The 12,716-nt window shown below is 39.9% G+C and overlaps 1 protein-coding gene across 1 annotated transcript in view; it reads left to right on the forward strand.

Annotated features, from left to right (window-relative positions):
* Nucleotides 1-12,716, forward strand: part of LOC134357361 (collagen alpha-1(XIX) chain) — a 372,824-nt gene that overhangs the window by 327,409 nt on the left and 32,699 nt on the right. The window contains exon 52 of the mRNA XM_063068836.1: nucleotides 2,415-2,585. Within this exon, the coding sequence (XP_062924906.1) occupies nucleotides 2,415-2,585 (171 nt within the window). The remainder of the gene's footprint in view (nucleotides 1-2,414; nucleotides 2,586-12,716) is intronic.

Consider the following 12,716-nt stretch of genomic DNA (forward strand, 5'->3'; position numbering starts at 1 on the left):
CAGCCAGGACATGCCCACCGATTGCTGTTGCCTGACATCCTGTTTGATACAAACTATATGGATACCTGAATTATCCAGATTTCTTTGTTCCATGTTTAGACACTTACTGACTGGCTTTACACATACAAACTTGGAGATGGATTGAAAGGGAATTAGATATTTGTATGTCCAAAAGTTGTGAGTTCAGTTCCTTCAGAGAGTGAAGAATAAGGGGAAAATCAATGAGGAAAAGGAATTACATTACCACAGTCCAGCAAGAAAAATGCTCTTGAAGTGAGTATTAGGATGAGAGCAGCACATATAAAATGCTAGAAGTCAGGCAACATTGATGTAAAGGAATAAACAGTCAACATGTCGAGCCAAGACTCTCCATCAGGACACATAAAGTGTGAATGCGTGAATGCAGTGAATTCACGTGAATGCAGCTTCTTATTGAAGAACAGTATTAGTGAAGTTATTCTGATGTATTCCCTCAAAATTAATCAATAAGCTTCATGAACTTGACCTCAATAACACCATGTGCAATTGGATCCTCGGTTTTGCCACTTGCAGACCCCAGTGAGTTCAGATTGGCAACAACATCTCCTTCACAATCTCCATCAGCACAGGTCCACCACAAGGCTGAGTGCTTAGCACCTACAGTCTATTCGCTTTACACTTATGACTATGTGGCAAAGTACAGCTCCAATGCCATGTTTAAGTTTGTAGAAAACACGGCTGTTGTTGGTCAAATCAAAAGTGGTGACAAATCAGCATGTATGAGGGAGAATGAAAATCTGGCTGAGTGGTGCCACAACAACAACCTCTTACTCAACGTCAACAAGACCAAAGAGCTGAATATGGACTTCAGGAGGAGGAAACCATAGGTTTATGAGCCAGTCCTCTTTGGTGAATCAAAAGTGAGAGGGTTAGCAACTTTAAATACATTGGTGTTAACATTTCAGAGGACCTGACCTGTGCCCAGCACATAAGTGCAATTATAAAGAAAGCATGGCAGCTCCTCTACTTCCTTAGAAGTTTGCAAAGATTTGGCATGACATCTAATATTTTGACAAACTTCTATAGATGTGTGGTGGAGAGTATATTGTCTGGCTTAGATTAACACCTCCTTGGACAAAAGGGGGAAGAGGAATAATAGACATTAAAAGTCTGCACAACAGTCAGATAAAACTTCTAAGCATATGCTTTTATCAACGAAAACAAGATTCAGCACTCCACATGAGCATATGCAATTCTGATAAGAAATATACACCACTAAACTTAAATGAGAGTACTACCCCAAAAAAATTAAGACATTATCACTATTGAAGAAAAAGTTAGCCAATGGAAGAGCATGACCCTCCATGGAAGGCATTCCCACAATCTGAGCAGACTTAGATTTTGACAAGGAAGCGTCAAGCGCTTAGCTCAGTGTTGGAGACCTCTTCCCAGAAACAGAAGGGTTCCTTGTGGAAATACAGGACCAGGTGGTTAACACACAAAAAAATCAAAAATACATCATAAAAGACCAACAAATTCAAGATGATAAATGTAGAAAATGCCAAGAAAAAACAAGAACAATCCTATACATTACAGGATCCTGTAGCAGTTTAACTCTATCTGATTCCTTACAAAGACACAATCAAGTAGCAAGCATCATTCATCAAAATCTTGCTTTAAAATACAAACTCATAAAAGAAATCATACCATACAAGCCTGATCTAGTTTTAAAGTCAGAATACCACAGATTATGTTATGATCGATCAGTTATTACAGATAGGATGATCCATAATAAACATAACAATGCATAATAATACTTGTTAAACAAGCAAGAAAAACTTACTTAATATATATAGCCATTTCAAACACATAACTTCGAGAAATCAGTAAATGAAAACCACCAGAAATATGCTGAATTAAAAGAGGCACCAAGGAATAAGCAGCTAAGATGAGCTATGGTGCAGGTCGGGCCTGTTCTGTTAGAATGGAGAGGCAGGGCTACTCAATCCTGCTGGAAGATGTTGAATTTGGATGAGGACAGTATGGAAATAAACTGTGGTGCCCCTGCAGTTGAATACACTCATTGTCTAGGCTTGTAAAGAAGGGCTACTTTGGATAGATAGTTAAAATCCACATTTTGTGAATAGGAAATGCAGAAATGAAGGAGAAAGTATTGAATGTTCTGCTTTACTGGCGGTAGTTCAGATCTTAGGCATTGCTCTGCATCACTTGTTCACAATTCATAAAAATGAGAAAGGAATACTTTGAATTTTTGTGCATGTTTTTACTAATGTGTGTTTTTCTTCATAAATTTGTGCTTCTTCTCAAAGAACAGGTTTCTAACGTTTGTCTCTTCTAAAATGAATACATAGTTATGTCATGGCCTTCCTTTTGTCCTTGTTGGTCTTGATCCTTTCTGTTCCTCTTTTGGATAGGGAGATCCAGGAATACTGGGTGATCGAGGGCCTCAGGGTGAAAGAGGAAGGATAGGTCTGCCAGGGCAACCTGGAGAGAAAGGAACGATGGGAGCTTCTGGCCCTGTAGGGCCACGAGGAAGAACAGGTCCCCCAGGACCTCCAGGTCATCCAGGATTCTCTGAAATTTCAGTAAGACAAATCAATTACCATTCTTTTCATATCTGTTCTGGTATTTTAGCATCTAAATGCCATTGTATATTTAAGATATATATTACCTCAATTTTGATCAGCTCATTATGAGTGAACAGATGAAAATGTGGTGAGGAAATGGGACAAATATTCCAACTTTTATAGCAATGTTGGCTTTGAACTTTTCTATCATTCCTTCTGCACCATGCAGAAAACACTATTCACACTATCCTGCCACATCCATGAAACGATATAATAAATCACTTGTCATCTCAGCCTACTTCAAATTCAAAATTTGACTGTCATTCAACCATACATAAATACCCATGAATTCAGCCAGACAAAACAGAGTTACTCCAGGGCCAAGGTGCAAAGCATGCTACCAACAGTCATGCACAGCACAAGGCACATATACAGCATCTATAGAAAGTATTCATTCCCCCCCCCCTCCCCCGGAAGTCTTCATGTTTTATTGTTTTACAATATTGAATCACAGTGGATTTAATTTGGCTTTTTATTGACACTGATCAACGGAAAAGGATTCTTTCATGTCAAAGTGAAAACAGATCCCTGCAATGTGATCTAAATTAATTACAAATGTGATTACATCACAAATGAATTTCATTGGCTGCAAGGTGTTTTCAGATGTCCTGAATTAATGCATAAATTCATATTCATTGAGGCTGCAAGAGGCAGATGGGCTGCTATCCAGATTCACTACTTGCAGTGTCCTCTCACCCAGACTTATTCCAGACACCTACAGTTGAAGGCAGAAGTTTGCATACACCTTAGCCAAATACATTTAAACTCAGTTTTTCACAATTCCTGACATTTAATCCTAGAAAACATTCCCTGTCTTAGGTCAGTTAGGATCACTACTTTATTTTAAGAATGCGAAATGTCAGAATAATAGCAGAGAGAATGATTTATTTCATCTTTTATTTCTTTCATCACTTTCCCAGTGGGTCAGAAGTTTACATACACTTTGTTAGTGTTTGGTAGCATTGCCTTTAAATTGTTTAACTTGGGTCAAACGTTTTGGGTAGCCTTCCACAAGCTTCTCACTGTAAGTTGCTGGAATTTTGTTCCATTCCTCCAGACAGAACTGGTGTAACTGAGTCAGGTTTGTAGGCCTCCTTGCTCGCACATGCTTTTTCAGTTCTGCCCACAAATTTTCTATGGGATTGAGGTGAGAAAATTATGTCAAGTCTGGTTCATCCTTGGGAGCAATTTCCAAATGCCTGACCGTACCACGTTCATCTGTACAAACAATGGTACGCAAGTATAAACACCATGGGACCACGCAGCCGTCAGGAAGGAGACGTATTCTGTCTCCTAGAGATGAACGTACTTTGGTGCATAAAGTGCAAATCAATCCCAGAACAACAGCAAAGTACGTTGTGAAGATGCTGGAGGAAACAGGTAGACAAGTATCTCTAGCCACAGTGAAACGAGTCCTATATCAACATAACCTGAAAGGCTGCTCAGCAAGGAAGAAGCCACTGCTCCAAAACCGTCATAAAAAAGCTAGACTACAATTTGCAAGTGTTCTTTTTGGAGAAATGTCTTCTGGTCTGATGAAACAAAAATTGAATTGTTTGGCCATAATGACCATCGTCATGTTTGGAGGAAAATGTGTGAGGCTTGCAAGCCGAAGAACACCAGCCCAACCGTGAAGCATGGGGGTGGCAGTATCATGTTGTGAGGGTGCTTTGCTGCAGGAGGGACTGGTGCACTTCACAAAATCGTTGGCATCATGAGGAAGGAAAATTATGTGGCTATATTGAAGCAACATCTCAAGACATCAGCCAGGAAGTTAAAGCTCAGTTGCAAATGGGTCTTCCAATGGACAATGACCACAAGCATACCTCCAAAGTTGTGGCAAAATTGCTTAAGGACACCAAAGTCAAGGTATTGGAGTGACCATCACAAAGCCCTGACCTCAATCTGATAGAAAATTTGTGGGCAGAACTGAAAAAGCATGTGCGAGCAAGGAGGCCTACAAACCTGACTCAGTTACACCAGTTCTGTCTGGAGGAATGGAACAAAATTCCAGCAACTTACTGTGAGAAGCTTGTGGAAAGCTACCCAAAACATTTGACCCAAGTTAAACAATCTAAAGGCAATGCTACCAAATACTAACAAAGTGTATGTGAACTTCTGACCCACTGGAAAAGTGATGAAAGAAATATACACTGAAATAAATCATTCTCTCTACTATTATTCTGACATTTCACATTCTTAAAGTAAAGTAGCGATCCTAACCGACCTAAGACAGGAAATGTTTTCTAGGATTAAATGTCAGGAATTGTGAAAAACTGAGTTTAAATGTATTTGGCTAAGGTCTATGTAAACTACTGACTTCAACTGTATGTCAGGATGCTGCTCATTGACTATAGCTCAGCATTTAACACCATCACTCCTACAGACTTGATCGATAAGCTATGGAACCTGGGCCTCTGTACGTCCCTCTTCAATTCAACTTCCTAGCCAGAAGACCACAATCTGTGTGGATTGGTATTCATAACTCCTCCTCACTGACGATCAACACTGGCGCACCTCAGGGGGTGTGTGCTTAGCCCACCGCTCTACTCTCTCTATACCCATGACTGTGTCTAGGCATAGCTCAAATACCATCTATAAATTTGCTGATGATACAACCATCGTTGGTAGAATCTCAGATGGAGATGAGAGGGCGTACAGGAGTGAGATATACCAGCTTGTTGAGTGGTGTTGCAGCAACAACCTTGCACTCAATGTCAGTAAGACCAAAGAGCTGTTTCTGGACTTGAGAAAGGGTAGGATGAGGGAACACAAACGAATCCTCATAGAGGGATCAGAAGTGGAGAGAGTGAGTAATTTTGAATTCCTGAGTGATAAGCAATGTTCCCTCTAATTTTTAGTAGTCAGTGTGCACAAAAATCTTATGTTGTGCAAATTTTTTTCCTGTGACAAAAGTATGTGCGCACTGAATGCACACATGGCACAGTTTATGTAGATTTAAAAAATATTTGACATAAAACTGCACAGAATAACAACAAAATAACATACATATTTAAGTCACAGTTATTTTTTTCTCTCTCCTGTCTTTGGCATTTACCCATTCTTTGTAAACTCTATCTAGACAAATAGAACTTCCATCCAATTGATAGCTTTTACATAGAACATAGAATAGTACAGCACATTTCAGGCCCTCTGGCCCACGATGTTGTGCCAACCCTCAAACCCTGCCTCCCATATAAGACCCCACCTTAAATTCCTCCATATACTTGTCTAGTAGTCTCTTAAACTTCACTAGTGTATCTGCCTCCACCACTGACTCAGGCAGTGCATTCCACGCACCAACCACTCTCTGAGTGAAAAAACCTTCCTCTAATATCCCCCTTGAACTTCCCACCCCTTACCTTAAAGCCATGTCCTCTTGTATTGAGCAGTGGTGCCCTGGGGAAGAGCCGCTGGCTATCCACTCTACCTATTCCTCTTATTATCTTGTACACTTCTATCAATTTTGATTCTCATTAACATATCCAAATGACATTCACCTAAATGGTTTCTCAGCTTGTTTTTGAGTTGATTCATTAGTTTAAAGCTTCACTCACAGTCCGCACTAGACGCAAGAAAGGTTCCCCCAATGTCCATCAACTGTGCAAGGTCACAAAACAGTTCATGTTGAAGTACAAATGCCACCATTTGAGCAAAGTTTGAAATCAGTTTGGATTTAATTTTTTCTTGCATGGAAAAAATTTGAAATCATTAAACTGTCTAACTATTACAGTATTTTCAGCTAGAAAATCATGACATCTTGGACATAAGGCATGAACTTGTTCATCGCCAAATGTGAAGTCACAATCTGCAATTGCGGAGAAATCAAAAGCTGACCATTCCTGTACCTCAACTTGTCGTGGTTTTATAAATGACAAGGAAGCACCGAAGATTCTCCAAGAAATTTTAAACTTTAATTTGCAAAGTAAAGCTGAGACAGACAGTAGACTAGGCTCTGCAAGTCTGCCACTGAATGCCCATTGATGTTTTCACACAGCATTCTTTATAGCACCCCTTCTGGGTTAACAGCATTAGCATATCTCTGTAAGTTTCACTTTAGCTAATAAATCAATTACTCTTATCTCTCTTACTTGGCTACATTTGTTTTTCTCGAGGGGTTAAAAGTACACAGGTTTCATTCAATGGTTACATCCCAACTACCATAGTAATCCCACGCACTCAGTAACAGACACTTAATGCATAGCAAAGGCATGGTCAACATCTGAATAAACACTTGATGTGCAATAAAAGCACACTTAAAATAAACACTTAGAAAACAGAGTTAAAATGTTTTCCAATAATCTTCAGGAAACCTTTCTTCTAAATGAACACAAAGACTATTTATAAAAGTCAGCAGCGAACTTGTATCTACTATGACATTTTCTTCACGTTGCTGGCTTGGCAAAACTTTCACTTTGTCACTCCACGAAACATTATCTCCCAGATACTGCTTTCTTATCTGGTTAATTTTGCCTCGCGCATAATTAAATGGATCAATTGGTGACGTGCATTGTGGTATTTGAAAAGCCAATAACTAGTTAACAGAAACATTTAGCTAAAAGATTATTTTCATTAAGTATAATTATTAATTACTACATTATTTTAGGTAACTAACCTTTTGTGCACACATTAATTTCCTTTGTGCGCTGGTTGAAAAACGTGTGTGTGCGCATGCACACGCTTGCAGCTTAGAGGGAACATAGGTTAGAAGATCTCTGAGGATCTAACCCAGTCCCAACATATCAATGCAGCTATAAAGAAGGCAAGAAAGTGGCTATATTTCATTAGGAGTTTGAGGAGATATAGTTTGTCACTTAAGACACTCAAAAACTTTTACAGAGGTACCACGGAGAGCACGGAGGCTCCAACACTGTCTGGTATGGAGGATGGGTTGCTACTGCACAGCATTGAAATAAGCTATAGAAAGTTGTAAAATCAGTCATCTCCATCTTGGCTACTATCCTCCACAGTATCCAAGATATCTTTAAGGAGCGGTGTCTCAGAAAGGTGGCATCAATCATTAAGAACCCCCAATACCCAGGACGTGTCCTCTTCTCATTGTTATAGTTAGGAAGAAGTTACTGAAGCCTGAAGGCACAAACTCAGTGATTCAGGAACAGTTTCTTCCCCTCTGCCATTCAATTCTTAAATGGATGTTGAAGCTTTGGACACTACCTCACTTTTATTATTTCTGTTTTTACACAATTTTTAATTAATTATTTAATACACATATATATACTTTGTTATCACGTATTGCATTGTACTGCTGCTACTAAGTTAACAAATTTCATGACATGAGCCAATGGTATTAAACCTGATTCTGACTGAGGGGGCCAGTAACACTGAACCCCCGCCCCCACAACTTTCACCCAATGGGTGTCCAGCAAGGTGGCACAGACTCCCAGCAGTAAGTAGGCTCCAAACTGTATCACCACAATCATGACAAACTTTGGCAACTCACTACTCCCAGAGTCATCTGAACTGTTCTAGTGTGTCTGAAACATCTAAGAACTATTTAAAATATTTTTTAAAACATGAAAAAATAATTGTAAGTGAAAATATCTTAAAATGCTACTACTTATGAACATTAAGATAAAGCAAAACAACAAACACTTAAATGATGTAAGAGTCGGCAATTGATGCTGATCCATGAGATCACTTGCACTGGCATAAAGCTGAAGACCAGATGTGAAAAACATCTGGATTCTACCTTCAGTTTCATTTCTGCTGGTTGGTTTTGAGTACACGGACAAAGTGGGGTCTGATCTATCTCTAACTCCACTGAGAGTTCCCTAGACAATTGATCTGTAACTCAGCACAATTTAAGTTACCATGAACACAGTGTCACAGATTAATTACAGAACATTTTTGTCAGAAGGCAAAATCTGGAACCAGTGATAGGTACTGATAGAAGGTCATCAACTTGGGAGATTACCCTGTCTCTCCCTCCAGATTCTGGCTTCAACCCACTTTCTCTCTTGTGCTGATGAAAGATGAAGTGAAATATCTACTGTTCATTTCCCTCTTTAGATTCTGCCTGACCTGCTGAGTTCCTCCAGATGTTTGTATATGTTATTAAAAATATATAAAGGTTTTTAACTAAATACTGTTATGAATTTCTGAAACTAATTTATCTGCTATTCAGTTTTTGCTCTGTCAAACTCATTTAAGCTTCTTCTGCAGAAATCTCTGCCCATTCAGAAATCTGATGGCAAAGGGAAAACAGCTGTCCTGAAAAGTTTAGAGTGTGTGTGTCTCTGGGTTCCTGTACCTCTTATTCCTCTTGGATGGTACTAATGAGAAGGTGGCATGAACTGGATGATGGGGATGCTTGATGATGGATGACAACTTTTTGAGCCATTCCCTTTCGAAGGTGTCCTCTATGCTGGTGAGGCTCGTGCCCATGATGGAGCTGACTGAGTTTACAACTTTCAGCAGCTTTTCACGATCCTGTGCAGTGACCCCTCCATACCAGACAGTGATGCAGCCAGTCAGAAAGCTCTCCACGGTACACCTGTAGAAATTTGCAAGAGTCTTTGGTGACATACTTAGTCTCCTCAAACTCCTAATGAAATGTAGCTTCTAATATGCTACCTTTGTAATTGCATCAACATGTTGAACCCAGGATAGACTTTCAGAGACGTTGACACCCCAGAAACTCAAAACTACCTACCCTTTTCATTGCTGATCCCTTGATGAGAATGTGCGTGTGTTCTCTCAATTTCCTTTCCTAAAGTCCACAATTAATTCCTTGGTCTTACTAATGTTGAGTGCAAGGTTGTTGCTATGACACCGCTCCACCAGCTGATCTAGCTTGCTCATGTACGCCTCCACATCACCATCTGAATTTCTGCCAGCAATAGTTGAGTCACCAGCAAATTTATAGATGCCATTTTAGCTGTGCCTAGCCATGCAGTCAAGGCTGTAGAGAGAGTAGAGTAGTGGGCAAATCATGCATCCTTGAGGTGTGCCAGTGTTGATTGTCAGCGAGGAAGAGATGTTATTTTCGATCTGCACTGACTGTGGTCTCCCAACAAGGAAGTCAAGGATCTAGTTGCAGAGGAAGGTATAGAGGCCCAGGTTTTGGAATTTTCTGATTAGAACTGAGGGTATGATTGTGTTTAACACTAAGCTGCAATCAATAATCAGCAATCTAAGGTAAATACTGCTATTGTCCATGTGATCCGAGGCTGAGTGGAGAGCCAGTGAGATTGCATTGCTGTAGATCTATTAATGGTAATAGGCAAATTGCAGTGGGTTCAGGCTCTTGCTTAGGCAAGAGTTGATTTAGCCATGACAAACTTCTCACAGCACTTCATTACAATAGATGTGAGTGCAACTGGGCAATAGTTGTTGAGGCAGCTCCCCCTGCTCCTCTTGGGCACTGGAATGATTGTCGTCTTTTTGTAACCTTTAACTGCAGCAGTGAGAGATTGAAGATATCCCTGAACACTACAGCTAGTTAGTTGACACAGGTTTTCAATGTCCTACCAGGTATTTTAATGCTTGGAGCATTGTAAGAAAGATGGATGAGTTTAAAGCATGGACTGATATCTGGAAATATGATGATGTAACTATTAGTGAAACATGGTTGCAGGAGGGGTGTGATTGGCAACTAAATATTCCTGGATTTCGCTGCTTCAGGTGTGATTGAATCGGAGGGTCAAGAGGGGGAGGTGTTGCATTGCTTGTCAGAGAAAATATAACAGCGGTGCTTTGACAGGATAGATTAGTGGACTCATCGAGGGAGGCTATTTGGTTGGAATTGAGGAATGGGAAAGGTGTAGTGACGTTTATAGTGGTGTATTATAGACCACCTAATGGGGAGCGAGAATAGGAGGAGCAAATTTGTAAGGAGATGGCAGATATTTGTAGTAAGCACAAGGTTGTGATTGTGGGAGATTTTAATTTTCCACACATAGACTGGGAAGCCCATACTGTAAAAGGGCTGGATGGTTTGGAGTTTGTAAAATGTGTGCAGGATAGTTTTTTGCAGCAATACATAGAGGTACCAACTAGAGAAGGGGCAGTGTTGGATCTTCTATTAGGGAATGAGATAGGGCAGGTGACGGAGGGTTGTGTTGGGGAGCACTTCAAGTCCAGTGATCACAATACCATTAGTTTTAATATAATTATGGAGAAGGATAGGATTGGACCCAAGGTTGAGATTTTTCATTGGAGAAAGGCTAACTTTGAGGGGATGTGAAAGGATTTAGAAGGAGTGGATTGGGACAATTGTTTTATGGGAAGGATGTAATAGAGAAATGGAGGTCATTTAAAGGTGAAATTTTGAGGGTACAGGATCTTTATGTTCCTGTTAGGTTGAAAGGAAAGGTTAAAAGTTTGAGAGAGCCATGGTTTTCAAGGGATATTGGAAACTTGGTTCGGAAAAAGAGAGGGATCTGCAATAAATATAGGCAGCTTGGATTAAATGAGGTGCTCGAGGAATATAAAGAATGTAAAAAGAAACTTAAGAAAGAAATTAGAAAAGCTAAAAGAAGATATGAGGCTGCTTTAGCAAGTAAGGTGAAAATAAATCCCAAGGGTTTCTACAGTTATATTAATAGCAAAAGGATAGTGAGGGATAAAATTGGTCCCTTAGAGAATCAGAGTGGACGGCTATGTGCGAAGCCGAAAGAGATGGGGGAGATTTTGAACAATTTATTTTCTTCAGTATTCACTAAGGAGAAGGATATTGAATTGTGTAAGGTAAGGGAAACAAGAAGGGTAGTTATAGAAAGTATGATGATTAAAGAAGAGGAAGTACTGGGGCTTTTAAGGAATATAAAAGTGGATAAGTCTCCGGGTCCAGACAGGATATTGCCTAGGACCTTGAGGGAAGTTAGTGTGGAAATAACAGGGGCTCTGACAGAAATACTTCAAATGTCATTCGAAATGGGGATGGTGCCGGAGGATTGGCATATTGCTCATGTTGTTCCATTATTTAAAAAGGGTTCTAAGAGTAAACCTAGCAATTATCAGCCTGTGAGTTTGACGACAGTGGTGGGTAAATTGATGGAAAGTATTCTTAGAGATGGTATATATAATTATCTGGATAGACAGGGTCTGATTAGGAACAGTCAACATAGATTTGTGCGTGGAAGGTCATGTTTGACAAATCTTACTGAATTTTTTGAAAAGGTTATTAGGAAAGTTGACGAGGGTAAAGCGGTGGATGTTGTCTATATGAACTTCAGTAAAGCCTTTGACAAGGTTCCACAAGGAAGGTTAGTTAGGAAGGTTCAATTGTTAGGTATTAATATCGAAGTAGTAAAATGGGTTCAGCAGTGGCTGGATGAGAGACGCCAGAGAGTAGTGGTGGATAACTGTGTGTCAGATTGGAGGACGGTGTCTGGTGGTGTGCCTCAGGGATCTGTACTGGGTCCATTGTTGTTTGTCGTATATATTAATGATCTGGATGATGGGGTGGTAAATTGGATTAGTAAGTATGCAGATGATACTAAAATAGGTGGTGTTGTGGATAATGAAGTAGGTTTTCAAAGCTTGCAGAGAGATTCAGGCCAGTTAGAAGAGTGGGCTGAAAGATGGCAGATGGAGTTTAATGCTGAAAAGTGTGAGGTGCTACATTTTGGTAGGACTAATCAAAATATGACATACATGGTAAATGATAGGGCATTGAAGAATGCAGTAGAACAGAGGGATATAGGAATAATGGTGCATAGTTCCCTGAAGGTGGAATCTCATGTGGATAGGGTGGTGAAGAAAGCTTTTGGTATGCTGGCCTTTATAAATCAGAGCATTGAGTATAGGAGTTGGGATGTAATGTTGAAATTGTATAAGGCATTGGTAAGGCCAAATTTGGAGTATTGTGTGCAGTTCTGGTCACTGAATTATAGGAAAGATATCAATAAAATTGAGAGAGTACAGAGGAGATTTACTAGACTGTTGCTTGGGTTTCATCTCCTAAGTTACAGAGAAAGGTTGAACAAGTTGGCTCTTTATTCTTTGGAGCGTGGAAGGTTGAGTGGGGACTTGATAGAGGTATTTAAAATTATGAGGGGGATAGATAGAGTTGACGTGGATAGGCTTTTTCCATTGAGAGTAGGGGAGATTCAAACAAGAGGACAT

Source organism: Mobula hypostoma, chromosome 2 (genome assembly GCF_963921235.1).
Source record: "Mobula hypostoma chromosome 2, sMobHyp1.1, whole genome shotgun sequence".
In the NCBI taxonomy this organism is placed as follows: domain Eukaryota; kingdom Metazoa; phylum Chordata; class Chondrichthyes; order Myliobatiformes; family Myliobatidae; genus Mobula; species Mobula hypostoma.